The sequence below is a fragment of the Falco biarmicus genome, chromosome Z (genome assembly GCF_023638135.1).
Source record: "Falco biarmicus isolate bFalBia1 chromosome Z, bFalBia1.pri, whole genome shotgun sequence".
NCBI lineage: Eukaryota > Metazoa > Chordata > Aves > Falconiformes > Falconidae > Falco > Falco biarmicus.
In genome coordinates, this window is record NC_079311.1 from 54,998,768 (window position 1) to 55,024,891 (window position 26,124).

Below are 26,124 nucleotides of genomic sequence, written 5' to 3' on the forward strand. Positions count from 1 at the left end.
CTCCATCATCAGCTTTTGGCGACAGTCCCCCTAAATTCACAAACTTGGGAGTTCGCAATGTCCGAGAGATGTCCCACTCAGGAGGAGATGATCTTTGCAGCCCACTGCGGTCCAGGAGAGCTCAAAAGGGCCTTTCTTAGGACCACGGTTTTTAGGGTTGGAGATGATCAGCTTTAGTAAACAGCAATTTTCCATCCTGGTCACCTGAGTCAGTAATTACCGGAAATTTTCAAAATTCCACTGACGGTGGTACTGTGCCATTTGGATTTGGATAGGGAACGTTCCAGGGCTTGTTGGGGGATGTTATGATTCAGGTAAGGAATGCTCCAAGGCTGTCAGGGGATGTTACAATTCAGATGAAGAATGTTTGTGGTAAGGTCAGCACCATTTCCCACCTCAGCCATGCGCAAGTTGCTAGTACAGCCAAGGGACACTTAACCACCCAGCTCATTGCACAGAGGCTAGTGCCTAATGGGGATTCCTGAGCCCAAGGGGAGGGGGTGAGATGAACCACCATGCCACCTCTCAGCAATGCCCCTCCAGCTAGGCGAAGAGTCACCCTTCTTATCTCCAGGCTAAACAAACCCTGCTGCCCTAGCCTCACCTCCATCCTTCTCAGAAGCCTCACGCCACTGCTCAGCCTTGCCGCAGTAGCGCTGGGAAGCCCAAACCTGCACACAGTGCTGCAGGTGTGGCCTTGCAATGCCACACAGAGGAGGACTTGAACGGCTTGGCTGTGCCCTGCAGTCATTGCAGGCACAGCACATCTGGGCCCTGCGTCAGTTGGAAATAAGTATCAGGGTTCGCAAAAAGAAATAATTCTTTTGTTTTCAGCTGCTGAGAACTCTTTTTGTAGCTTGCTGATGTGATAACACCTGGATGCGAAGTGGCTACCGTTCACAGGAATCCTGGGAGATGATGCTGAGCAGGGATCCGAGGAGCCAGCGGCGGCCACCGGCAGGGGGCTGGCGGGGACCTGCTGCTTTGCAGCCACTCGTACGCACAGGGAACAGGAGCAGTGGATTTAAAACACACGAACGTCAGAGGAATTTAGCCTGCTTGTGGTTTCTTTGATCAGGCAAATTACAGACAAATAGAAACAAAACCAAAGTGACATTTCAAAAAAATCTCTGTTCATACACACATACTCCAACATTCATGCCGTGTGTTATCTAAAAGCAGCAACACTCAAGACAGAATACTCTTCTGCCTAAATCAGCAGGGAACTGTGAGATACATACATATTATTGTATCTGTTGTAATGGCAACACCATCCCATCATCCTGTCCAAGAAGAAAGGGCCCTTGGCTTCAGGCTGGGTGGCTGGAAGGGTGAGAACGCTGCACCAGGGAAGAGGCACAAACGAGCCTCTGTCCATTGATGTGCTGTGTTACTAAAGAACCTTAATAGAAACTGCGTGATTTGGATTACTTACAAGTTTTAGTACTGTTGCAATTGCCTTAATGCTAGATTGTAATTGTTTAGACTGTAAAAGCATTCATTAGACTAACAATTTCTAATTCTAATTTCTACTTCTTTGGCTGCCTGTAAGGAAGGTGGTATATAACACAGTGTATACTAGGCACGTATTTCAGGGCAAGCAAGGCTGGCTGCCAGTCTCTTGCTACAACATGACAGTTGTTCCTAAACTCACACTTTAATGCAGTCATTATTTTACTAGTCTTGAGTGTTTTTTAATGTAAATGTGTGTGTGGGGGGGGTTACTGTAAATGACCATTCCCTTCTCCATGATTGAAAGAACTCTGGTTTCCTGAAAAATTAGCACATAGATCCTAAGAAAATATGGTCCCCTCTTTCACATACATTATCTTAGCTTTTGTCAGATTAACTAGCATAAAAATCACATTCTTCGTAGTTATTGATGTTCTTCTCACAGGTTTTATTTTAACAAGTCACAAATATGGTCAAAGTACTAGAAGTTATATATGAAGAATACTTGCATTAATTTGTTCTACAGCAAACAGAATGCAGTATTTTCTTTAAGGAACAGTTTCTGAAGAAAAGAAAAATAAGAGCAAAATATTTGTGATAGTACTTTAATAATTATCACATTAGCTAAGTAAAAGTATCAGTACTGTTTTGAAAATAAAATGCAAAATATTAATTATATTTCATGTTCAACTGGTAGACACACTGGATAAATGTTTTTTTGTATTTTAAAGTGTTAAAGGCTATATTTTTCTAAAAGACAGACTGGCATTCATTTTCTATTTTTAAATAGAATTTCTACATGCTTTCCACCTCACAAAACAAAAACTTATCTGCCGCTCATGAGATGCTCAGATTAGTGGGAATTTGAAAATGTCAGTTTGAAGGTTTATATGAGGAAAATAAGAATCCAAAAGACATAAGAATTTTTTAACTTGTTTCTCTATGTACATTTGTAGTTAAAAAGCTGGCTGGATTTATTGTGTTTTCTGCGAAAAACTCTCAAATGACATTACTATCTTGTATCTCAAATCTGAAACTTTACGAAATTTCACTGCTGCTTCCCATAAGGACTTTTGTTCCTTAAACCATTTAAAAAATCTTTTTAAGGTAGGTGGTAGAAGTATAAAATTCTGCAAATAACCATAATTTAAGTTTTAAATATAAAATAGATTCAAAATTCACTGAGGTCAACATTACTTTTTTGCTGGCATCAGCAATGCTGATTTCATTCATATGCTTTGTATGAGCTTTATGATGAGTTGTGATCATTTCACCAACTTACCATCTAAAGACTGTGTTCTGTAATGTAGTAATCACATTATAATCACATAATAATAAATTATTATTACCAATAATAAATGTATGACTATGAAGTTATAGTGTATCAGTTAGCAAAATTATTGTACCTGATGTATAATTGAATTTATTTATTGCACAACATAATAGAAAGGGCTAAAATAATTTCATTCTAGTGTAATGTATGCTGAAATCAGTATCTAGAGTTTGGGGTTTTTTTCTTCCTGCTGATTTCACTGAATTCTTAATAGATTCAGAAGTTCTAAGTATTATTTAGGGAACACTCAAAAGCTGTCTTCTGCTCAGTCAGCATAGGAAGCAACAGACTGATTTTCACTATTTGAAGAATACAACAAGCTCAGCAGTGAAACCCCACAGTGCTAGCAGGGGTGGGGAAATAAAAAATCTAAGCTCTCACAGGTGGCTGGAGTTTGGTCTACTACAAGTAATTGCCATATTGTAATGTGCATTGGTGTGATTGACTGACATTAGGATTCCTATTTCAGGTATGCATTGTTATATTTATATAGAACAATTCCTGCAAGTGCTGTGTAGCTTATGGGTTATTCCACTGCAACTAGGTGACAACCTTTTGGCAGAGGTGTGTGATGTCTATCATTGATACACATACATTCCCAGATGACTTGCATCAAAGAAAATTGCCACTAAATCACAGTGGAACTCCATGCATAGCAGCAAGGAAACAGATCTTTAACACCTAGTGATCCTGATCACTTATGGTTTGTTTTCTCTTGTATTTCAGATGTTTTGTGCCTTGCAGGGTATAGTCTATGGATATTTAAGTGTCAGCATCTTCCAGTTCGCACTGGCAGACCCTGTGGCTGAAAGGCAGGTACTCTTACTGCGCCTCCAGTGTACCCCACATAAGTACCCAGTGTTTATTTATTCAGTCGTTTTGAACATTTAATTATTTTTCAGATACTGTTCTGCACTCTGCTTTGCAGCTGAAGACATGACTGCATTTCCCTCTGTGATTCAGGGACGGAAGCCAATACGTCCGAGCAATTTTCTGTCAGTGTTCCAAGACATCGGTTACGGCCCATTGGTTCAATGTGCCTCCCTCCCTCTGCCTGCATGTGGCAAGTCTGATGCTCTGTGTACATTTTCTTAAGAGTGCTGCCATGCTGGATAGATGCTGAAGTTGCATGATAGAGTATGTGGACTAACTTGGAGCTACAGGGGCCAAGAGACCTGTCTACTCTTCAGCCTTCCCTTTGTTGTCCGTTAGACCTGAGATGCATTTTCCACTCCTTTTCCAAAGTCAGTCAGTCAGGACATGCACATATGCACTTAGTAACTTCTAAATGTTTTCTTCTCAAGTTCAGGTGAGCTCATAAGAGACATTTTTTTAAAAAGTAAAATTTTTACTACATGGAGTAATAACTGTGCTTTGTACTTCATATCCATATATGCTTCCTTCTTTTTGCTGTCTTTGAAATATCCCCTATGTATTTTTCCCCTTCCAGAAGAATCCAGCTCCTTAAAACCATAATTGTGCAGGTAAGATACAGAGAGACTGATCAGGTAGTGTGTTTTTCAACTTAGCCTTTCTCTTTTCCTGGTGAGAATACAGGATGTTACTCATGCAAAATGGTGACTCAATAAATTTTTAAGTAAAAATTAAGCCAAAACAGAAATTAGTTGATGTCAACCTTCCTTCTCTAGCTTATCTTATTATATCTTATCTTATTATAGGAATTGTATGGACACTTAGGCCACTGAAAGGTAGACAAGTTACTTTTCCTGTAAATATGACACCCTGAAGTAAAAATTTTTTTCCTCGTCAGGTGCTTTGTTTTCCAGCTTGCGTATATCAAGTGAGTCATCATTCACATACAGGTAGTAACTTTTGTCTTCATAGCATTGGAACTGCACTGAATCTCCTTGGTAATGCATGATGAAAAAGTTATTATCTTCACTCAGCTATGAAAATACATAAAGTAAAGAACATGTTATATTTCTAAAGCCTTTCTATAGGTTTTCATGTGACAAAAATTCATGTATATTGCTGTCTTGTTGTATTTTGAATGCTTTTCTCCAGTGACACATATTTAGCAACTTTTAGATAAATCTTTGGCAACACTTAATCATTGTGGGACAGATTCTGTGATAACTATGAATAAAATATCAAAGGACTGAGTTTTTCCAGACCCATAGCTGCATTCCTTTGCTTCACAAAAACACCAGCACAGTATTCCTCTGTAGTATATCTGTTATTGGGATAATTTAGGATTTCCACCTGGTTATTCTCTTACCACAGACTTACCCTGTCAACTTCCACTAGCAACAAAATGCCAATCCACAGTTTTTCTTACCTCTTTTGAAGTAAAATTAGAATGTTACAGTACCAATTACTCTTAAACAATTGTTCTACTACCTTTGATTTTTCTGTACATCTCCAGTTTCTAATATGCTTTTTTTAAGATCTGTCTTCAGAGGAATGGCTATTGTCAAAACAGCCCCTCTGTGTGTGGATATGTTTGGGCTCTCTAGGCACCTCAGAGTGAGGGTGGAGAAATAGCAACCAGGAAATACAGTGTCAGGGAAAGGAAGAAGATGTGCTAAGAGGTTGCCTCTGAAACCATAGGTCCTGGAGACTGGTAGCTCTGTTAAATATGCAAAACCTGATAAACTTAGGGTACCAAGGAGCTCTGAACCTGCCCAAGGTCTCTGGTATACACTGGTCATGTAACACACATGATGGGTCATGTAACCCACACCACATGCAAGAAGGCAGCAGCTGCTGCAGGTGGACAAAGACCACGGAGCAGTGTATATAAGCACACCTGCTGAAAGAAGGGACCCTGTGTGTGACTGTGCACAGCTGGCTGCAGACCCCTGGAGCGTGGGTACGAGGCCCGGCTCCTGAGTGTGTGCACTGTGCCAGGGAGTAACTGAGAAGACGGTGTGAATAGTTATCTGCTGCTAACAGCAAGAGCTTAATTAATAAAAGGTTGAGATTTGTGTTCCTCCCATCTGAACCACTTATCAGGGAGCTTATAGTATCTTTGGGGGAAGACAGGGATGGTAAATGAATGCATCACAATCAAATTATTTCATCTTCCCTTTTGACTGATCTGTTTGAATGCCCAGAAGACAGTTCTATAAACCTGACCCATTTGGTGTACTATCTTTGTGCATAATGCTTAAGAGGACCTCTAAAATGAAACTGAATGGTTGGGGAAAAGCAGGAGTATATTAAAGGGTCCCAGCTATGCTGGAGATTACCGCATTGGCAATAACCACCTTTCCATGGAAGGAGAAATGTGTCCTCATATGACAAGGGATGGAAAGAAAATGTCCTGCAGTTATTGCAGAGTCCATGAAAGAAACATGAGGATATGCCTCCTATATTGGCAAAGCTATAATGGGAAGCAGCTAAAACATTGTCCTGATCAAGCCACTGTAGCACCAGAATACCTGCAGCCTCAATCCAAAAATTCTGTTTTAAAATATACTATTAAGAAGGTTGTAGACAATTCGTCTTTAGGAAAGAAATACCTTCTAGGAACTCAAAAATGCAATAAGGAAATATAAACAGAATAAAAGAATCTGGTGAGTTCAGGAAAAAGAGGGAAAAAAAGAATGAAAGAAAGAAAGAAAAAGAAAGACCTGCAGAAGCAGGAGAGGTATTAACGTGTATAATGCAGAAATTCACCCTAGAGCAAGGGAGACCTCAATGGGATATGGCAAGTGTGAGTCAAAATTATGTGCTTGCAAAACCAAATCAAGATGCAAAAATTACAAATAACTGCTGTATCTGCATGAAATGATGGAAAATTAGATGGAGAGCCATCAAAGGAAGATGATTTGGGGAACGATATTGTGTGACTGGGAGAAGAACAAGGAGGTGAGAGCAGAAGCATATCCAAACACTAGGAGTTGCAGCAGGTCATTGAAGGACAAGGTGTTTTGCAAGAAATCGTGACACAGATAATTTTCTGTTATGGTCTGTTAAGAAGGCTGACAAGGAAACTTGGAGAATATGGTGGACTACTGAAAATAAAGTTCATCATGAGGGCAGCACCTACGGCAGCAAGCATGTCTGAGTGACCATTTGCAAGTTCCAAGAAAAAAACAACTGGTTTTCAGTTATAGATCTGAGTGTTTCTTGGCCATTGCATTAAATGAAGAACCAATTTGGAGGTTACATTTCACATTTAGTGACAAAAAAAAAAATACACCTTTACTCACATCCCACAGGTGACAATGCACTTGTGATGGCATATGTATGCTCACATTAGAAAAATGCTACAAACGTTGTCTCCACAGGTTCAAGAAAGAAACATTGTTTTATGGAATAATATGTCAGTGATGGAAGCTACAGAGAATGATGTAAGAAAGTAGTATCCAAGTTTTAAAATAAATATACTCAAAATTATTTAAAGTCAGTCTGAATAAGGCACAAGGAGCATAACCCCAGGCTAAGCTCAACTGCTGCACACTAAGCCAGGAAGAAGGTTTGGAAAAGGAATGGGTATGAAGGGCAGATGAAACAGAACAAATCATCTTACGCTGCCATGACATGTTACGCAAAGGAGTATAGGGCACACTACAATCTACATTTTTCCTCAGATGAAGCAAGGAAATAAACACATGATCAAAAACTGCATGAGTTGTACAATGACTCAGGCTGGCCACTGCCATAAAAGATAACAAAAAGTGCTTTTTACAAATACTTTAGAAACAAAAGGAAGGCCAAGGATAATCTCCACCCTCTACTGGACACAGGGAGGAATTTTGCCACAAAGGATGAGGAAGAGGCTGAGGTACTTAATGCTTTCTTTGGTACTGTCTTTAATACCAAGATCAGTTACCCTCAGGGTACCCAGCCCTCTGAGCTGGAAGACAGGGATGAGGAGCAGAATGAGGTTCCCGCAGTCCAGGAGGAAACGGTTAGTGACCTGCTGCTCCACTTGGACATGCACAAGTCTGTGGGGCTGGATGGGACCCACCCCAAGGATACTGAGGGAGCTGGCAGAGGAGCTTGCCAAGCCACTCTCCATCATTTACCAGCAGTCCTGGCTAACCAGAAAGGTCCCAGAAGACTGCAGATTAGCCAGTGTGACGCCCTGTCATGGTTAAATCCCAGCTGGCAACTAAGCACCACACTGCTGCTCACCCCTCCACCACCCCTCCCACCCCTCCTCGTGGGTTGGTGAGGAGAACTGGGAAAAAGGTAGAACTTATGGGTTGAGACAACAATTTCATAATTTAAATATAATGAAATATTATAATAATAACAATTGTAATGAAATGAAGAGAGACAGAAAGAGGAATAAAATCCAAAAGGAGGAGAAAAAAACCAAAAAAACCCCAAGTAATGTGCAATGTAACCACTTACAACCTGCTGATGGATGCGCAGCCAGTCCCCAAGCAGTGATCCCTGCCCAACCAACCCCCCAGTTTATAAACTAGGCATGTAATTCTATGGTGTGGAATATCCCTTTGGCCTAGTTCAGGTCAGCTGTCCAGGCTGTGTCCCCTCCGTATTCTTGTGTCCCTCTAGCCTTCTTGCTGCAGGGCCTAAACAACTGAAAGGTCCTTGACTTGGTGTAAACATTCCTTAGCAACAACTAAAAAAATCTGTGTCTTATGAACATTATTCTCATACTAAACCCAAAACACAGCACTGTTCCAACTACTCAGAAAAAATTATCTCTGTCTTAGCTGAAACCAGGACACACCCATCTACAAGAAGGAGAGGAAGGAGGATCCAGGGAACTACAGGCCAGTCAGCCTGACCTTGGTGCTGGGGGAGGTTATAGAGCAGATCAAACTGAGCACCATCACATGGCACATTCGGGACAACCTAGTAAGCCCAGCCAGCATGGGTTTAGGAAAGGAAGGTCCTGCTTGACAAACCTGATCTGCTTCTATGACAAGATGACCCACCTAGCAGATGAGGGAAAGGCTGTGGATGTTGTCTACCTGGACCTTAGTAAAGCCTTTGACACCATCTCCCACAGCATCCTCCTGGGGAAACTGGCTGCTTATGGCCTGGACGGGTGCACTCTACATTGGGTAAGAAGCTGGCTGGACAGATGAGCCCGAAGAGTGGTGGTGAATGGAGTCACATCCAGCTGGTGACTGGTCACAAGTGGTGTTCCCCAGGACTCAGTGCTGGGCCAGTCCTGTTTAATATCTTTATCAACGATCTGGATGAGGGGATCAAGTGCACCCTCAGTAAGTTTGCAGATGACACCAAGTTGGGTGGAAGTGTTGATCTGCTTGATGGTAGGAAGGCTCTGCAGAGGGGTCTGGACATGCCGGACCGATGGGCCGAGGCCAGCTGGATGAGGTTCAAGAAGGCTCCATGCCGGGTCCTGCACCTGGGTCACACCAGCCCCACACAGCGCTACAGGCTGGGGCAGAGCGGCTGGAAAGGGCCTGGTGGGAAAGGGCCTGGGGGTGCTGGTCGGCAGCCGGCTGGGCATGAGCCAGCAGTGTGCCCAGGTGGCCAAGGAGGCCAGCAGCACCCTGGCTTGTGTCAGGAGCAGTGTGGCCAGCAGGGCAAGGGAAGGGACTGTCCCCCTGCACTGGGCACTGGTGAGGCTGCACCTCGAACCCTGTGTTCAGGTTTGGGCCCCTCACTGCAGGAGGGACGTAGAGGGGCTGCAGCGTGTCCAGGGAAGGGCAGCGGGGCTGGGGAAGGGTCTGGAGCACAAGTCCTATGGGGAGCAGCTGAGGGAACTGGGGTAGTTTAGCCTGGAGAAGAGTCGTCTCAGGGAGGACCTTACTGCTGTCTACAACTACCTGAAAGGAGGTTGTAGGCAGGTGGGAGTGAGTCTCTTCCCTCAGGTGACAAGGCAGAGAACAAGAGGAAACAGCCTGAAGTTGTGCCAGGGGAGGTTTATATTGGATATTAGGAAACATTTCTTCACTGAAAGGGTGGTCAAGCACTGGAACAGGCTGCCCAGGGAGGTGGTGGAATCACCATCCCTGGAGGTATTTAAAAACATGCTTAGATATGGTGCTTAGGGACATAGTTCAGTGACGGACTCGGCAGTCTTGGGTTAACAGTTGGACTTGATGATCTTAAAGGTTTCTTCCAACTTAAATAATTCTATGATTCTATGATGATAAGCAAACTAGTGGAACTGAGCTGCCACCTTATTTGCATCGAAGAAGCTATGTATCTTGGAAAGCACTACAAATAAATTATATGGTGCTTTGGATTTTGACTAAAACAGGGTTGATGACACACCAGTGTTTTGGGTATTGCTGAGCAGTGCATGCACAGCATCAAGACCTCTTTTTCTGACTCTGCAGCAGTGAGTAGGCTGGGGTGGGCAAAAGGCTGGAAGGGGACATCCCAGACTAGCCAAAGGGATACTCCATGCCATATAATGTCATGGTCAGCCATAGACTGGTGCAGAGGAAGAAGAAGGTGAGGGTTCTTTTGCTTCCAAGGTGGCTATTGCTCAGAGACTGGCTGGGCATTAATCTGTTTATGGCAAGACCTGAGTAAGTGTTTTTGCATCACTTGGGTTTTTTTCTGATATTTGCATATTATACTGTCTTTATCTTGGCTCACAAGTTTGCTCACTCTTGCTCTTGCTATTCTCTCCCCTGTCCTGTTGGTGGGAAGTGGTATTGAGTGGATGTGTGGGGATATGGCTGCCTGCTGGGGCCAACACACCTCAGTGCTTTTAATCTCACAGCTGGTACTGTCCTGACAAATGGTAGGACTGTGCTTCCAGCCCTGGGGCAGTTGGTTCCAGGTGTATTGGATACCCTCCACATGAAAGCAAAGTGTGGCCTCCACTCTGCTGCCAAAAGGGAGCATGAAAAATGCTTTGGCAACATCAATTGTAGCATACACTCTGTCTTGTTCAACTCCCATTCACACTGGAGCTCTACAACATCTGATACAGCAACATTCATTGGTGGCATGACTTTATTCAAGCCACGGTAGTCCACTGTTAACTTCCACCCTCCATCAGGCTTCCACACTTGCCATATGGGACCACTGAAGGGTGGGTGAACCTTACCTATCACTCCTTGGCTCTCCAACAGAAGAATCAATCTATGAAGCCAAAAAACCCCTCCAACTGCATGATGGGTGCCAAACAGGACTGTGATAGGTTGACTCAGCCAGCAGCCAAGCACAGTAAGCGTGGCATTGTCATTACTGACAAGGTCAACAGTTCTGAACCAGGTAATTCTGTGGACTTCACATGCCAAATTTTGCCTGTTTGGAGCTTCATTTTCTTTATTTTGGCCTATTTCACTGGAGTAAGGAGGAAGTCCTACAATCAGATCTTTCATGACTGCACAGCTAACATCTGACTTAATCTGTCTGTCTTGTTTAGCTTAATCTAACTACTCGGTAAAGTATATATAGAATAAAAACTGTTACAGCTCTTCACGGAGCTTTGAAAGTTGCAGTCCTTCAGATTTCAGTCCACCCAGGCTAAGGAATTCCAAATTTTGGGGAATTCCCAAATTCAAAGTTTTGGGAAAATGCTGTCCAGTTATAATACACTAACAACTTTGAATTATCTGCCAAGGGACAACAACTTGAAAAGGAACATCCAGATCTAGTTACAGAATTGTTGGCTTCAGTAATCTTTTAAGCAAATGTCTTAAGTCAAGAAGGAATTTAGGTGGGGTATCAACTGAGAAAGGAAAGAGAAAAGAATGAAACTGACAGAGAACTGAATGCTACTAGTACTTAGTAAGAGCTAAGAGGTTCATTATACATATGCAAAGGTCTAAGGGTGGTAATGTGTCATGAACAGTAAAATATTACAGCTGAACTAGAACAGAAATAACACTGAAGGGAGACAGTACAAATATGTACTGAAGGAAGTGTGTACTTCTCTGATAACTGGTATATAATTACTGAACACTGCACTTCTGGAAGAGTAAAAAAAATAGTAAAAATTTGTACGTAATTAATGAGAATGGTAAAATGAGAACATTAAAATCTAGAAATACATGTAACACAGAGAATATTAACAACTCTCCTAAGTAATTCTCCCCTCTACTATGTGTCCCCCCTGCACTCCTCTCCGATACTACATGGCTGCATAATTTGGGTCCAGACTTCTAAGGAAACTGCTAATTTATGAGACAACCTGCAAGAAGATAAGAAGGACATGAAACAGTAGCAGTCCAATTGAGAACTCCAGGTCAAATCAAGCCATTAGTGTGAACAGTGAATGCTAAATAAAACTCATTTCAACATCATAACCACATGCTGTTTTTTTTCAGAAATGACTGGGATTAACACTTCCCTGTGCATGGGCTACATCAAATGAAAAAAGTCTGTAAATGTACTCTTATTTACGCTAGAAGAGACTGTGGGAGAATTATATATGAGAGGTGAGAAACATCCCATCATTGCCAACATGTTGTAGGGACATAGCAGGGAAAACCTTTTCTGTGGTGGAGCTAAAAGTAAATACTGTTCTGTATCTCTTAATTCATCCTGCTACGTGGTTAACTGCATTTGCTTGTAGTATATTACTAATTATGATAAGCATGCTCTATCATAGAGTTAAAATAATTATGGTAATAAGCAAATGCAAGCCTACTTCTGAGGGTTGGTTTCTTCACTGCTGCTCCTGAGTCAACCACTGGGGTTGGTTTCTCCACTGCTGCTTCATCCAGGTGACTGAAAGTGTGCGCACTGTGTGAGGTAGTAACTGCATGTACGATGCAGTTTTCCACTCTTGCCAACATAGTGTTGCAATAAATACTGGTTCTGATCTGTATTACCTTCCTGACTTAATCCTCTACCAGAATAGGACGTTATTATAAACAATTACCTGCTGTTACAAGCTGTTATTATTTTATTGTGATAACAGCCTGATTAATAAAAGATGTTTTAATAAATATTGGTTGTGAACTGTGTCTCCATAAACCTTGGCTCCAGAAATGGAAATTTACAATACTATAGGCAACTCTTTCTGCTGGTGTAACAGCAACCTCTACAGATTCTCATATTTCTGGTAATTCTTCTGGAAGTCTTCCAATGAAGAAAAATGCCTGTCTTTAAGATTTACTGTTAGAAGCTAGCAGACTAAATATCACATTGCAGCATCACATAGCTTTGTCATTGGTGATGAGAAGTATTTCTCCATCTTTGTCGACTACTCCCACAGTTTTTCAGCCTAAGGACAGTGAAGGCTTAATTCATCACACCAGAATTTATTTCCTGGTCAGTGCACTCATTCTAGAAGGCTTAAGAATCTCATGACTATGATTTTGCCTCTCACACAAATGACTAAGATTCTTTTTCTTTTATTTGAAGTTATCAGCAGTAAACCCTGATGAGTAAGTAGATCACTGTCTGTCTTGTTAGGCAATGAATGCATTCTCAGAACAGATTTTTCTTTTTTATTATCTGTTTAGAAACCCAGAGTGATGAATAGGTCTCTACAGGCTGTTACAGCTCTTCTTTCCAGCTGTCCCCCAAAACTTGCAGTCATCAAGACATTAATTCTTTCCCTATGAACAGCTCCACAGAAAAATGTGTTTTTTCTACAGAAAAGCATATGAAGTAAACTTTAGAAGAATGCAGTATGACTGTGATAGTTTACATTATAAAAAGAGGGGGTTAGAAGTTGCATTATGAATTTCCTAAGCTTTGTAGCTTTCTCCTTCTATATAGAGCCAAGAAATATTTGTGGCAAGTAAGTGCCTCAACAGGAACTTAAAGTGAAGGACCCACTTGAATCGTCCAGGCCCAGTACACAGGAGTTTTGTTCATTAATTATTAGGTAAAAAAAGGAATAGCACTGTAGTTCATACTTTTGAAAGACCATTTCAGAATGACTTTAAACAAGAAATTTGTAATTTCAAATTAGCAGAATTCCTTTCTTTTCTAGGAGAAATGTTAGCAATGTTAGAAATATTAGGTTGGGAATTTTAGGTTTTCAGCATTTCACATGTGCTATTACGAAGTTCTGAAAGCTATCTGATCCCAGATAGCTTTAATTTTGCTCTCTGAAATTGGAAAGATTGTCTTTTCAATCGTCCTCAATAGTCATACACTGGACTACATCCCTAACAAATATTCCAATTAACTACATATCATTGGTTTTTCATATTCTTTAGGTCAGAATGTCTGTCTAAGATCTCTTATAAATCAACTAAAGTAGTTTTGTTCATGTGTTCACAATGTTTTGTCTTTTCTATCTAGAGAAGAGCCAACAAAAATCAAGCTTTGGTCACAAAAACATGTTAAGAAACCACCTAGCTACCTGTATTTCTATACACAATGCATTATTCCTGATTTATAATCATCTGCTGATACTGAATCAACTCTGAAAGTATTTCCATGACTGCTTACTTTTAATTTCTTAATTATATTAGATTATATATATAAAAATGTATTATCTATATATATATTATGTTTTAATTATTTCCCAGAAATTTTTGACTGATGGATTCACTATTTCTTGAAAACATTATTAGTCTTGTAATCTGACCCTTCTAGATACACTCATGCAGATTTTCTAGAACTTGTATAAGAAGTTGTACCAAGTGAAAACCATTTTGTATCTCCCTGGATTTTATATAAGCAGAATAATATGGGAAACATCTCCATCTTTCCTGTTTTAACTGAAAGTCAGGTATTTTGCCTGTAGATTGAAGGATGTACTCATACATACAAGTCAAGTAAAAAGTATGGAAGTTCTTATATTCCTTCTCTGAGGAAAATACTAAAAATCAGCTGAAGTAGGAAAGTAAATAATTAGTCACTTAATGAATAACAGCAGGATGCATTTAGCTACATTTTTTTATACCTAGATTTGTATATACACTCAAACACATGGTTTTATTTGTTTGATCATTATTACATACCTGTTTGAAGTCAGGACCTTCATGGCTGCATGTTTTCATGTTGCATCTGGTCAATGAAGGATAATTTGGTTCTGAACAGGATGCTTTCAAGACCTGTGTTTACAACCACATAGATCGGTAATTTTGTCTTCATATTTTGCTGTTTTAGTCCACTGAATATAATACTAATTCTAAAAAACCCTCACTTTTTTAATGAAGTCTATTAATTATTACATTTAAATTATCCAAGATTAATAAAATGTTAAGTTCTCAAAACACTTCCATGATACATATATTCCTCTTTCACCATTTGCAACGCAAAATGAATCGGGTTGAAAGTAAATACTGAAGACAGTCCTTCAAAGTGTTTAATGTCCAGATTCTATTTTGCAATGCAGTGAAGGCTGAACCACATTGTAATGGAAAACCAAAACTTTATCACAGACAAGGAGCCTTGTCATCTTCCACATTAGAATTCCTGTTGAGATTAAGAAAATTATTTGTATTCTACTGGAAAAAGGAAGGTCCATGCTCTTTCCAAGGTTTTTACATATTTGTGAGACACTAAATATGTCTTAACTAATTTTCAGATAAGAACCGATTTTATTCATGTCAAGAAAAGTAATCTGGTATAACATGGTACTCAAAATAAGTGATTGGGATAGTAAAATCCATTAGGGTTCAACACTCAGTTCTTTCCCTGATTCGGTGGAACACCTTTCAAACAAATAATTTATGAAAAGATAATCTCTGAACCAGAAAAATCCTTTTAAAATCGCTACTTTTTCAAGGACAGAAAGGAAAATCCCAGCAGGTTAATAGGCTATAAATATAATGAATGTATCTTAAAACATACATTTTCCCAGATCATTTCAGGAAACAGATTATATGGGAAGTCATCTCTGAATTAAAAACAATCAAAAAACTTCAAAGACTTAATTTGAGGAAGCATTTACTAATTTATACCATCATGCATGGCCAGTGTTAGATGAAGGGTCATTCTTTATCTCAATATAACCAGTGTAAACTGAGCTTCTTAGACCTTTGCCCTGTTTTAGAGGGTAAATTCCAACATAATGTTCTTCTTTAGATGAATTTTAGTAAAGGTTATAACCCTTCAATAGGCAAAAGTAGCCTTGCCTGCTCTTCCTCCCATAAATAAACCTTCACAAGACAAGAGAAAATGAGAATATTTTAACAACTGGTGGTAAATGTTTAAAACAGGATACTATATTCAGCTGCATTTTCTTTTCATCACATTCCTTATGTTGTAAATTAGATTCACTAGGAAAAAATAATTCCCCTCTGAAACTCATCTCTTTCCAAGGCAGCATTCCTCCTTATTCCTCCCCGTCTATTTCCTGCATGCTTCCTGGTTAAGAAGCCCCCTCTCCCTCCACAAAGACTGGAACACAACATCCCTGACTTCTTCTAGTAACAGTAGTTAACTACATAACCCCAAATTTTTTGCAATAAACAGCTTCAAATATTTCCCCAGACAGAATACAGGGAGGGAGGTAGAAATTGTGAAATGTGGCAGGTGGTAGGTAAAAGAAAAAGAAAAGGTCTTGGGGGAAACTGTCCTATAGTAAGTAAAAGCAACCACAAATTACAAAAGAAATAAACTACTTCTTACCTTCAGAGAGAGCTGCTTCTTACCCTTGCACAACAGGACAAATTCATTAAGCTTTGATCTCTGCATGAGGATCACCAAATTTTTAGAATCTGCTTTACATAAAGAAGAATATTGCAATAAAACGTATATCACTTCGTAAAATGAAGCATAGCTGAAAATACTTTGTAAAGAGATTCAGGTTCACTTTACACCAATAGGCATAGGAATAAAAACAAATATAATCACTTTTGACACCATTCTCTTCTGTAAGGTATTTAAAGAATTTTTTTATTTAAAAAGCTCAGTCTAGTTTAAACAAAGTCTTTATGGTGTTTAAAATTTGCCACATATATACTTTATTTCTCTATATTTATAGGTAATGTATGGAATATCAGTTATACATTGATATATATAATATGAACTACAAAGGCATCTATAGTAGTACTTAATTTACATAATACACTTTACTATCTACACATCACTAAGGAAAATGCAGCATTTTTTCCCTTTTACTTTCTGCATGCTTTCTAGGACAAGCTACCACAATTACCATAAAGCTTTCCACTACCATAATTTCCAATACCATGGGTGCATTGGATTTAGCCCCTTTTGAGATAACAGTTTTTTCAGCTGCAGGAAATAAGTGTATCAATAATACAGGACACTCCTCAGCCTCACAAACTGACAATATTCGTACCTTCTGGTACTTCAAGGCCTCAGCAAAAAGTAAATAAATTAAGGTACCCTTTGTCAACTGATACAGCACACAAGGCTATGACCTAGCAAAACCCATGACAGTAATAACTATCCAGTGATGCTGTAATTATCTGTCTGCCTTGCAGATTTACTTCAAATAATACCACTTGTGCAGTACAGAGGTGTACTGTTCAAGAGAGAAAATAAAGTACCAGTTGATATATATGTCTGTCCCTGAAGCAACTGATGCAAATGTTACAGAGATTAGGTAATTATGCACCAACAGTCGCAGCTGCAGTTAAGGAGAATTTTTTTTTTTTTTCATATTAGCAAAGGTATTTTTTAGCCTTTGAAGGGTATTTGGAATCAGCAGGACATGTTCAACCCACCTGACTGATTTTACCTGCTCTAATCCTGGCCCTGGTTTTAGTTGCCCTAACTTACCCTAACTGTAATGCTTTTGTGAAAGTCTTGTGGAGGAATTTTGTCTGAGCCAGCTGCAGCATGAAAATAGCATAAAAATTCTTGTTAAAAATTGAGACAGACTCCAGCCAAATGTATTTTACTCAGTTTACAAGTGTATTCAGATTAATGTAGTGGAATGTAGAAGGTCTAAAATTTTGCCATTTTTATTACTTTTTGTGACATCAGTTTAGATTTCCTCAGCTGCAACTGTCCAGCCAGCTGTAGCATGTAAGAGGCACATCAGCAGGCAAGAGAGATTTCATACCCAAGTCAAGAATGTTCTGACTTAGATGTAAGAATGACAACAAAAGAGGAATGCAGGTGTCCAGCCAGTTGACAATATGTCAAAATGAATTACATCCTAACAATCTTTGGCTGTCTCCATCTGTAGATTTTATTGTGACTCGCTTATACATTGTTTAGTTTGAGTAAATCCAAAGGAGTCTAGCTTTCCCTATCACTTCTGAAAAACTTGACAAGTGGTATCAGGCAGACAGTGAATGGTAGGGGAAGTACAGAACCTTTCCATGATTTTATATGTGATACTTGCACTCTCTGATGGACTTCAGATTAATTACCTAGCCTCTCTGGTTACTAAAATCCTACCAGAGTCTAAGGGGCAATTTTACAAATTCATGCTAAGGAAATGCTTTGAAATTAACTAAATACAAGAAACTACTTGTTTGGGGTGTCCCTGAAATGCAAAGCACTGGGATTTGGGAAGGTATCAATATTTTATAGTTACCTAGAAAACCTCATTTGGCCATTGTTCAAGATACAGTATTGGACCAGATAGATACTTGCTCTCATCTGTTACAGAAGCCCTTTATGATTGAAACTGGAATATGTTTCTTTTCTAGTGGAATACCTGGAACTAGTATATCTTTGATTTTCCCAATCACTTCTTATACTTAAATATGAAAGTTTGTCTCCTCTTTCTTCATATCCATTTCTCTTTGCTTTTCCTCTCCTGTTACTAGCTAAGACCTGTATGCCAGCAATAGAACACGCTCACTTTTCTTTAAAAAAAAAATAATTGGATTTTCTAGCTTACACACATTCTGTTTCCTCAAATACATTTGTCTTCAGTCCAAGCCATTACTCATAACTTGCTACCACAAACTTTGTGACTTGGAAGATTTCTTCTTATGGAACACAAAAAGGCTCTTGTTTTCAGAACTGTCCAGCAACCTGACCTGAATGAAAAACTGGTATAAAATGTTACTTCTAATGTCAAGTCTACGTATAAAACATTACTGATTTATTTTCTAACTCTCAAATCTCTTCAAAATCAGACCCTAACAAAGAGAATGATACCTTTTATTCCCATAGGAGTCTTACCAGTAACTGCTGGTTCATTCCTTGTGAATACGCTTAACCATGCAATATCTGAAATAGAAGATATTTAACAAATATGTGGAATTAGATAGTTACATTCTTCAAATTTAAAAATGTCACAAACAAATAATTGCTCTAAAACATAATCTGAGAAAGAGCTTGTAATAGCAATAGGCATCAGGCTTCATTTCTTGGAGGTCTCTGAATTCATATAACCCTGGAAGACAGTGCAGTTACACCTGTGAACAGGTACCCTGAAGTCTGAACTCTAATACATGTATTGACTCATTAACTATCTTTTACGAAAGAGAATGTACCTGAGAAAAGAGGGGTCAGTAATGAGATGTAAGGCCTAAAATGCTATCAAAGAGAAGCCTACAAGTCTTTGGTAGCAGAAGTGAGGACACTACTATGGAATGTACAAGACTGGAAAGAAACAAGCAGCTACAGCAGGGAGGTTTCTGGCTTTTCTAACATCAGCCTGAATCAGCCAGCTATGTGGGGAAGGTATCACCCACTTCAGGTCAAAGTCACAAACATCCAGGTTACGGCTGGTTCCTAACATGATGTTGTCTTAACTATATGATTATTAATATATGTTTGTGGTGTTTGTGTTTACATATACAAAAATATCACATATAATGTCCTTTCTTTTTCTTCTAGAACGTCAGTACCTTCTACATCACAACCGTCACACTACGAATTTATTCACAAACAGCTTCTATTATATACCTATACAGATTTTGGTCCTGTTCATAAATTAGCAATACTAGTTGTATGAGTTACTTCAAAATTCTATGAAGTTATCAAGTAAAAGATACTCCAAAGGATACAAAGCATACTTAAATACCTTATTAGTGTAGCTGTCATTATTTACAATTTAATAGGATAAAAATAACATTAATTTAGTTATAAATATATCAAACAAGTATTTCTATGTCTTTATCTGAAGCATATGTAATGGTTTTCAAATTCCTGTAAAAGCTGGGGGTTTGTAAGAAATAATGTTTCAGCAAGTTGATAGCTATCTCACAGATTTCAACTTTTCCTGTATTTCAGTTAGAAATATGGTTTATTGCTTTTTCTTCCAATTTTCACATCTCTGGAAAATGTAGAAATTTACAATAGTTCTATTTGTTGTTATTTGTCTTTCTGTCCCAAAACATCACCCTCTAACAACTACTTCTGTGATGTTAGTTGTGATATCATTTTTGGTGACAATTAGAGAAGCCCTATTTGAGATAAAAGAAGAGTTCCATGAAAAATAAAATAATCCCACAAATTCCAAAATCTTCTCTATTTTTCTACATTTTGCCCTTGTCTCCAAGGATTATCTTTGCTTTCACTCTCTTAATAGCTAAGCATCTACACTTTCCATTAACTCAAATGGGAGTGAACAAAATAGTCTTATTATTTAAATATATTATCTACCTACTGTAAACTGGAATAAAAGTTTTCTTATATCACTATAAATATTAATATGCAATACAGTGTTACATCTACAGAAAATATAAAATCATAGAATCATTTAGGTTGGAAAAGACCTTTAAGTTCATCAAGTCCAACCATAAACTGCCAAGTTCACCACTGAATCATGTCCCTAAGCACCACATCTACACATCTTTTAAATATCCCCCAGACAGTGACTCAACCCCTTCCCCAGGCAGTCTGTTCCAATTCTTGACAAGCCTTTCAGCAAATAATTTTTTCTTAATATCCAAACTAAACCTCCCTGGCACAATTTGAGGACATTTCCTCTCATCCTACCACTTGTTCTGGGAACAGACCGACCCCCACCTCAATACAACTTTATTTCACGTGGTTGTAGAGAGCAATAAAGTCTCCCCTGAGCCTCCTTTTCTCCAGACTAAACCTCAGATCTCTCAGCTGCTCCTTGTAAGACTTGTGCTCCAGACCCTTCACCAGCTTTGCTGCCCTTCTCTGGACACGCTCCAGCCCCTCTATGTCCCTCCTGAAGTGAGGGGCCCAAAACTGAACACAGTACACATAACAGTACATTAACAAATATTGTTGGTGAGGTTTGATATAAAAAAGCACACTACCTTCATGAGATTGTGAGTCCTTGGTTGATATTTCATGATGACCATCTTCATCTATGTCAAAATGCACCGTTTTTGAATCTTCAGTCAGTATATAGCATTTCAGTGTTTCTCGCAGACTGAATGCTAATCAAAAATGAATTGCAATTAATTTTATTAGCAACAGAAAAACAGTAAAATTTCTCAATAAAAAGATCGACTGTATTTTTATAGCAATCTAGCTTGATCATCTATGTACATTTGAACTATGAACAGTATAGCAAACGTACAATACAAATCACACAGTGGGCTTAAGCAGATGTTTTTTGGGTTTGGTGTTGGTGTGAAGAAGGAAAGCAAAGGTTTATTTGCTTTGAAGGTTATCTCAATGAGAAGAAGAGATGTATGCTGTACCTTTTGAAGAGTTATTATGAAAAACTTGAGCTTGGAAAAATGGCTTCCGACCCAAGAGCCTGATGGATAGTGTAAGAAGGGGGATTGTGGACAACCTTCAGATAGCTGTGTTGAAAGATATTAATGGGGGTGGGAGGAATTTAAACACAAGAGAGAGGGAATAAATTAGCAGTTGGCTGGTGAATGAGTAGGCTTTCAGTGGGGAAGAGAGCTCTGTGGGGAGCTGAGGCCAGAGCAAAGTTGTGCACAGGAGCCTGCGCATGGAGAGAAATGTGAAAAATGGAGTTACATTTTCATTCTGAAGAAGAGGTGAAGTAGGGAAAGTGTCACTGCAGCATACTGTTTCTATACTAGTTTCCTTTATTTCATAGATAAGTAGTTGCCTGTTTCCCAGTTTTGCACTTTGAAAATTGGATCTGTGTACAGACAAGAGTTTTAGGTTACAGTGCAAATGTCTACCTAAAAGAGCAGCATTTATTTTGAGGACCTGACATCTCTTACTGAAAAAAAACCCAAACAAAACCCCACATCAGATATTTGTAGCTAAAAGCAGTCAGGAGGGAAATTGTTCCCTACCACTATTGAACACAACTGTGCTGTTCTGGATGTAAGAAGATGTAGGCCCAGCCACCTGCATGTCACACACCTACAGAACAACACTATAAGGCACACAATTTTGGTTATGTTAGGCTGAACATTGTTTTACTGGAATATGTTTGCTGTCTTCAAATTCAGTTAAGACACTTCTGAGACCACACTCCAGGGTATGGTATAAGATAAAGAGTCCTTTTTCACCAGAACAATTCGGCAAAACAACAGGATCCTCAAAATGCACCAGCATGACATAATGTTCTTTCTGGGAATGCTTGACTTCAATATAAAATGAGTAACAAAGTTTTTGGTGAAGTACCTCCTCTGAAATACCTGCATTTAAGCAGACATTTTGAAAACAGTAGAATTGTTTCCAAGAAGCTTTCTTCCTGCCCTGTTCAGGGTGAGCCGAAACTCTGCATGTACATTCAACAAAAGAGATGATACACACCAACAACTGGCATCACACCCTTGCGCAGCTGATCTATGCATGGGCAAAGACCTTCTCTTCACAGACCTGGCAATTAAGGCTGCCAGGCTTCCAGAAAAAAGACGGGTTGTTCCAAAAAAGCAACAAGACAACAATTACAATAATCAACAACAACAAAGCAAACATTTTAAAAATTGTTTAAATCTTTGTAGTGTAAGAGTTCTACTTTTAACTAGAATTACAAGTACAGTGCCCAAAATAAAATGGTTGGCAAGCCTGCTATGTCGTTCACTCTTTTCCAGGGAGGTGTAGATGTACTTTAGGAATTACTGGTCTGAATTTCATGGTGTGAAAAAACTAATGTTGTATTTTCAGGAGTTGTTCTGTATGGGTTGTTTTAAAGCCAGCTTTTATTTGTTCCTCCATTCTTGACCTTATTATAGATAAGCTGTTCCAGATACCTAATTTGTTTGGATTCTGCCTTGGATCGGAACCATGTTTCCAAGATTACAAACATACTTGTCACTCAGGAAAGAGTTACCTGACTTTTCAGGAGCTGTTCTCACAGTGCTCAGCAGACATTGCCTCTTAACACGCTGCCTTCTGTGGAGAGACACTTCACACGGCTTTTTGCAGCCTGAGCGGAGCAGCATTGCAGCAGCACTCAAGAAATCCTGATAAACTGAGATGTCCCTCTTTTCCAGTCCTAAAGCAGGAGTTAGGATTTTTCACAATACTTTATGTTTCAGATAAGAAAACAGTTTGCAAAGAGTATTAATTTTGGTAAATAACAGTTAAAGGCAGGATAAACTCAGTAATATTTGACTGCTTGCATGACTCAAGCCTGTGTCCTGTAATGGTGTGTTTCCAGTGACAGCAAATCAGTTATCTATCTACACCTCCACTAAGATGCAGGTTATCACAGATATATTTGTGTTGAAGGAATATATTTTTAAAAACTTCCCTTAGATAAAATATAAGCAGTTTAATTGACTTCAGCTTAATTTATTTGTGCTTCTCTAGTCATAGGAAGCTAGCTACACTTTGCTAGCTGGATTGAAAAATCATATTCTTTCAGAAAACTAAGATAATTTTCAGGGTATTTGTAAGTAATTGAAAATGATACTAACTTCAACACAGCATAATCTTTCAGTAAAGACATGCAGCCATATTACAATCTTAAGGTTCAGGAAACAATTACCTCAGGAACGAGGACTGGAGTTTGGAAATTTGAGGAGTATATTAGGATTGTTAATGACTATCACAAGTGATCAGGAAAAGAGTATCGATCTCCTACCATTCTCTGCGATCCATATTTTCAAATAATTAATGTTCTCTTTACAGTTCAATAATCTGACTTCAATGTGCTCTGCATTTTTCCAATGATGTTGTATTTGTGACTATATTTACAAAAAATAACACTTTTCAGTTTTTAAAGGCTAGGTGAATAAAAGGATCTAAGCATTACCTAGGCCAGATATCCTAAGGAGAGGGCGGTGCCTATTGACTGAGGAACCACCTAGGCAGCTAGTAAGATATTCTGTGGGTGCAGCCTGAATTACTGCATTCCAAAAATGCTACGGACTTTGATTTGGTCTGAAGAAAGGGAAACTGGAATTCTTAAGTCTACAAACTCTCCTGAAGTCAACTGCTTATGACAACTGTTTATGGCAAGTACAGACCAAAGAAAACAACGAACTGCAATTTCGTCTGGTATCCTGGCAAAAGAACCAAGCAAAGATGGGTGTAATTTCAGCCCCATGCAGCTTTGTACAGAATAACTAAATATCAGTTCGGCCAGAGAGATCATGGCTCTGATGCAGTTGTAATGATTTGTTAATTCACCCAGAGGAGGAGAGTGCAGTGTTCTGGTTTGGTTCAGTTCATTGATGCAGAATTTTGCATTAAATATTTACAAGAAATGTTAGAAATTAAAGACCTCTGTCCCTTGCAATTCTCTTGTTACTAGACTACAAAGGCTAACTAAGGCTTTTTTTCTCTCTCTGTCTCTTTATTTGTAACTATTCAGTTAGGGCATTGAAAATAGAAACATCTATTAGAAAGAATTAGTTTCTTCTTCCTATTAAAGATGTCTCATTTTTCATATGTCTCATAACTTGTAGTCAGAGGTAGAAAGTAAAAGCTGATCTTCTTTATCTTGCTGAAATTGCTTTATCACTAAGCATGCTAAACAAAACAGAAGACCCTTCGTGGTCTTCCACTAAATCCTGACTGGGACCAGACCTCTGCAAACATCTAACTGAACCAGGCTCTGCAGAGTATGTGGGCAGTAATACCAGCTTGTGGGTCTTGAGAGATGTTAGTGTGCTAGGTGCTCAACATTAACAAAGCATCGTAACTCCGTTAGATCTAGGGTGCTTGAAAACACACATTTAATCCCTTACAGAACACTCCTGCTGAAAATGTAAGTGCAATTCTATTTTGGTTGCATTTGATCAGAAGTTCTGAAGATCCCAATTCCTGATTTTTATGCCCTGTGAAGCAGCCCGGAATTGTGTTCTCCTGGATTTGCCCTTCATATATTACGGTTACTAATGGCAAGGTATGTAGATATGTAGATTAGTCCTTTTTTCTTTTTTTTTTTTCTTTTTTTTTTTTTTTTTGAGAACCAGTGTGATACCAGGCAAACCATTTAGATTCAGAGTCTTGCATCGACATTATATACACAGAAAGATAGACAGGTAATCTTGAAGTTCTGAAGGACTGTACTTAATTATTTTGGCTTGTATGAACAAGTAGAAAATGGAAGTCAGTAGTAGAATTTCACTTCTGTAAGCTCTCCAGAACAAATAAAGCTCACTACAATAAATAACAAAAGCTTCCATAGTCTGAATTGCCTCACATGTCCCTGAAGACTGACGCATAAATACTCCAATTCCAATAAGCCTTTCCTCTCATGCCATTTTCTTACATAGATTCACCTACTCCCACTTTTTTCATTCTCACTCATAGTTTTTAATGTTGTGTGTCTCTCCCTGTGTCTATTTCTTTGTTTTAATGTCCTTCATGCCTATTTCTTCAGTTCTTTTCTCTCTTCTGTAAGGCATATGCTGCCTGAAGAGGTCTAGGAAGATCTGGATACTGTTCTTGGCTGCAGACCACGGTTTGTTTTGGAAACTTGGATCTGTTTTGTTTTAGTTTCCAGCTAAGCTAGAAAGAAAACTTGAGCTGTAGCTCTTTAAACTGCAGAAATCAGGTATACTGGAGCACATTTATAGCCAATGGTGATAAGATCACCCTCAAAGCACAGGGACTTTGAAAATTGTTCCTGCTACACAGACAGTACCATTTCATTTATATGAAGGCACCAAAGAAAGCCTTTTACGTAGCTTCTCTTGGCACCTTATTGATCTCATTTTTTCTTAGCCACCATTCTCTCTTCCACTTAACCCCCAGGCACATCCGAGCACAAAAATAAATCAAATTCAGTACATGAAAACAGAATTTAAAATTTTGGGGTTCATTCACACAGTGGTACCATCCAAATCTTATCTCATGCTATATTAGTAAATGCATAACAAGGTATCTCTAAGACCATCAAAGGATCAGAGCTGTTTTTGTGGAGTGTACTGGGTTGCAGCTGCCAGTCCTGCTTCCAAAGAACATTAAGGAAGTCCTCCAAGTTTGTTAAAATTTTACAGTGGATTAAAAAGAACTTTTGGCATCCTATAGCTGTTAAATAATGAAGTTTTCATCTCTTTCAAATCAGACAGGATTTATGAAATCTATACTCTAAACTAGATACAGAAATATATGAAAACAGGGATAAATTAGACTGAGGAAGAAGAAAATTTTCAGAAGAAGATTTTAAAGTCAACTGAAAAAATCACTATTTGTTAGAATCTAAACAAGCAGTCTGATAAAATAATCTTAGCTTGAAGCCCCTACTGTATTTTCCATTCTTGCTTACCTTATTTTGCCTGCTTTTGTCTCTGCTGGGACACTTCTAC

General features: G+C 38.9%; 1 protein-coding gene across 1 annotated transcript; it reads right to left on the minus strand.

Annotated features, from left to right (window-relative positions):
• Positions 1-1,674: 1,674 nt before the first annotated feature.
• On the minus strand, positions 1,675-26,124 carry LOC130142778 (uncharacterized). The gene is made up of 7 exons (XM_056325143.1): positions 26,085-26,124; positions 22,695-22,859; positions 20,743-20,865; positions 18,683-18,730; positions 16,202-16,290; positions 14,587-14,679; positions 1,675-4,692 (listed from the first exon to the last, which is right to left on the minus strand). The coding sequence occupies exons 2-7, from the start codon at positions 22,804-22,806 to the stop codon at positions 4,504-4,506; spliced, it is 654 nt and encodes a 217-aa protein (XP_056181118.1). The 5' UTR covers positions 22,807-22,859; positions 26,085-26,124; the 3' UTR covers positions 1,675-4,503.

Excerpts from the sequence above, each read along its gene's own strand:
- LOC130142778 (XM_056325143.1), bottom strand. The coding sequence starts at position 22,806 with ATGCTGCTCCGCTCAGGCTGCAAAAAGCCGTGTGAAGTGTCTCTCCAC. Across the intron at positions 18,731-20,742 it reads GGACTCACAATCTCATGAAG|ATATTGCATGGTTAAGCGTA; the intron begins GTAGTGTGCTTT and ends CTTCTATTTCAG. Across the intron at positions 4,693-14,586 it reads AAGGTCCTGACTTCAAACAG|CTGAGTGAAGATAATAACTT; the intron begins GTATGTAATAAT and ends GTATTTTCATAG.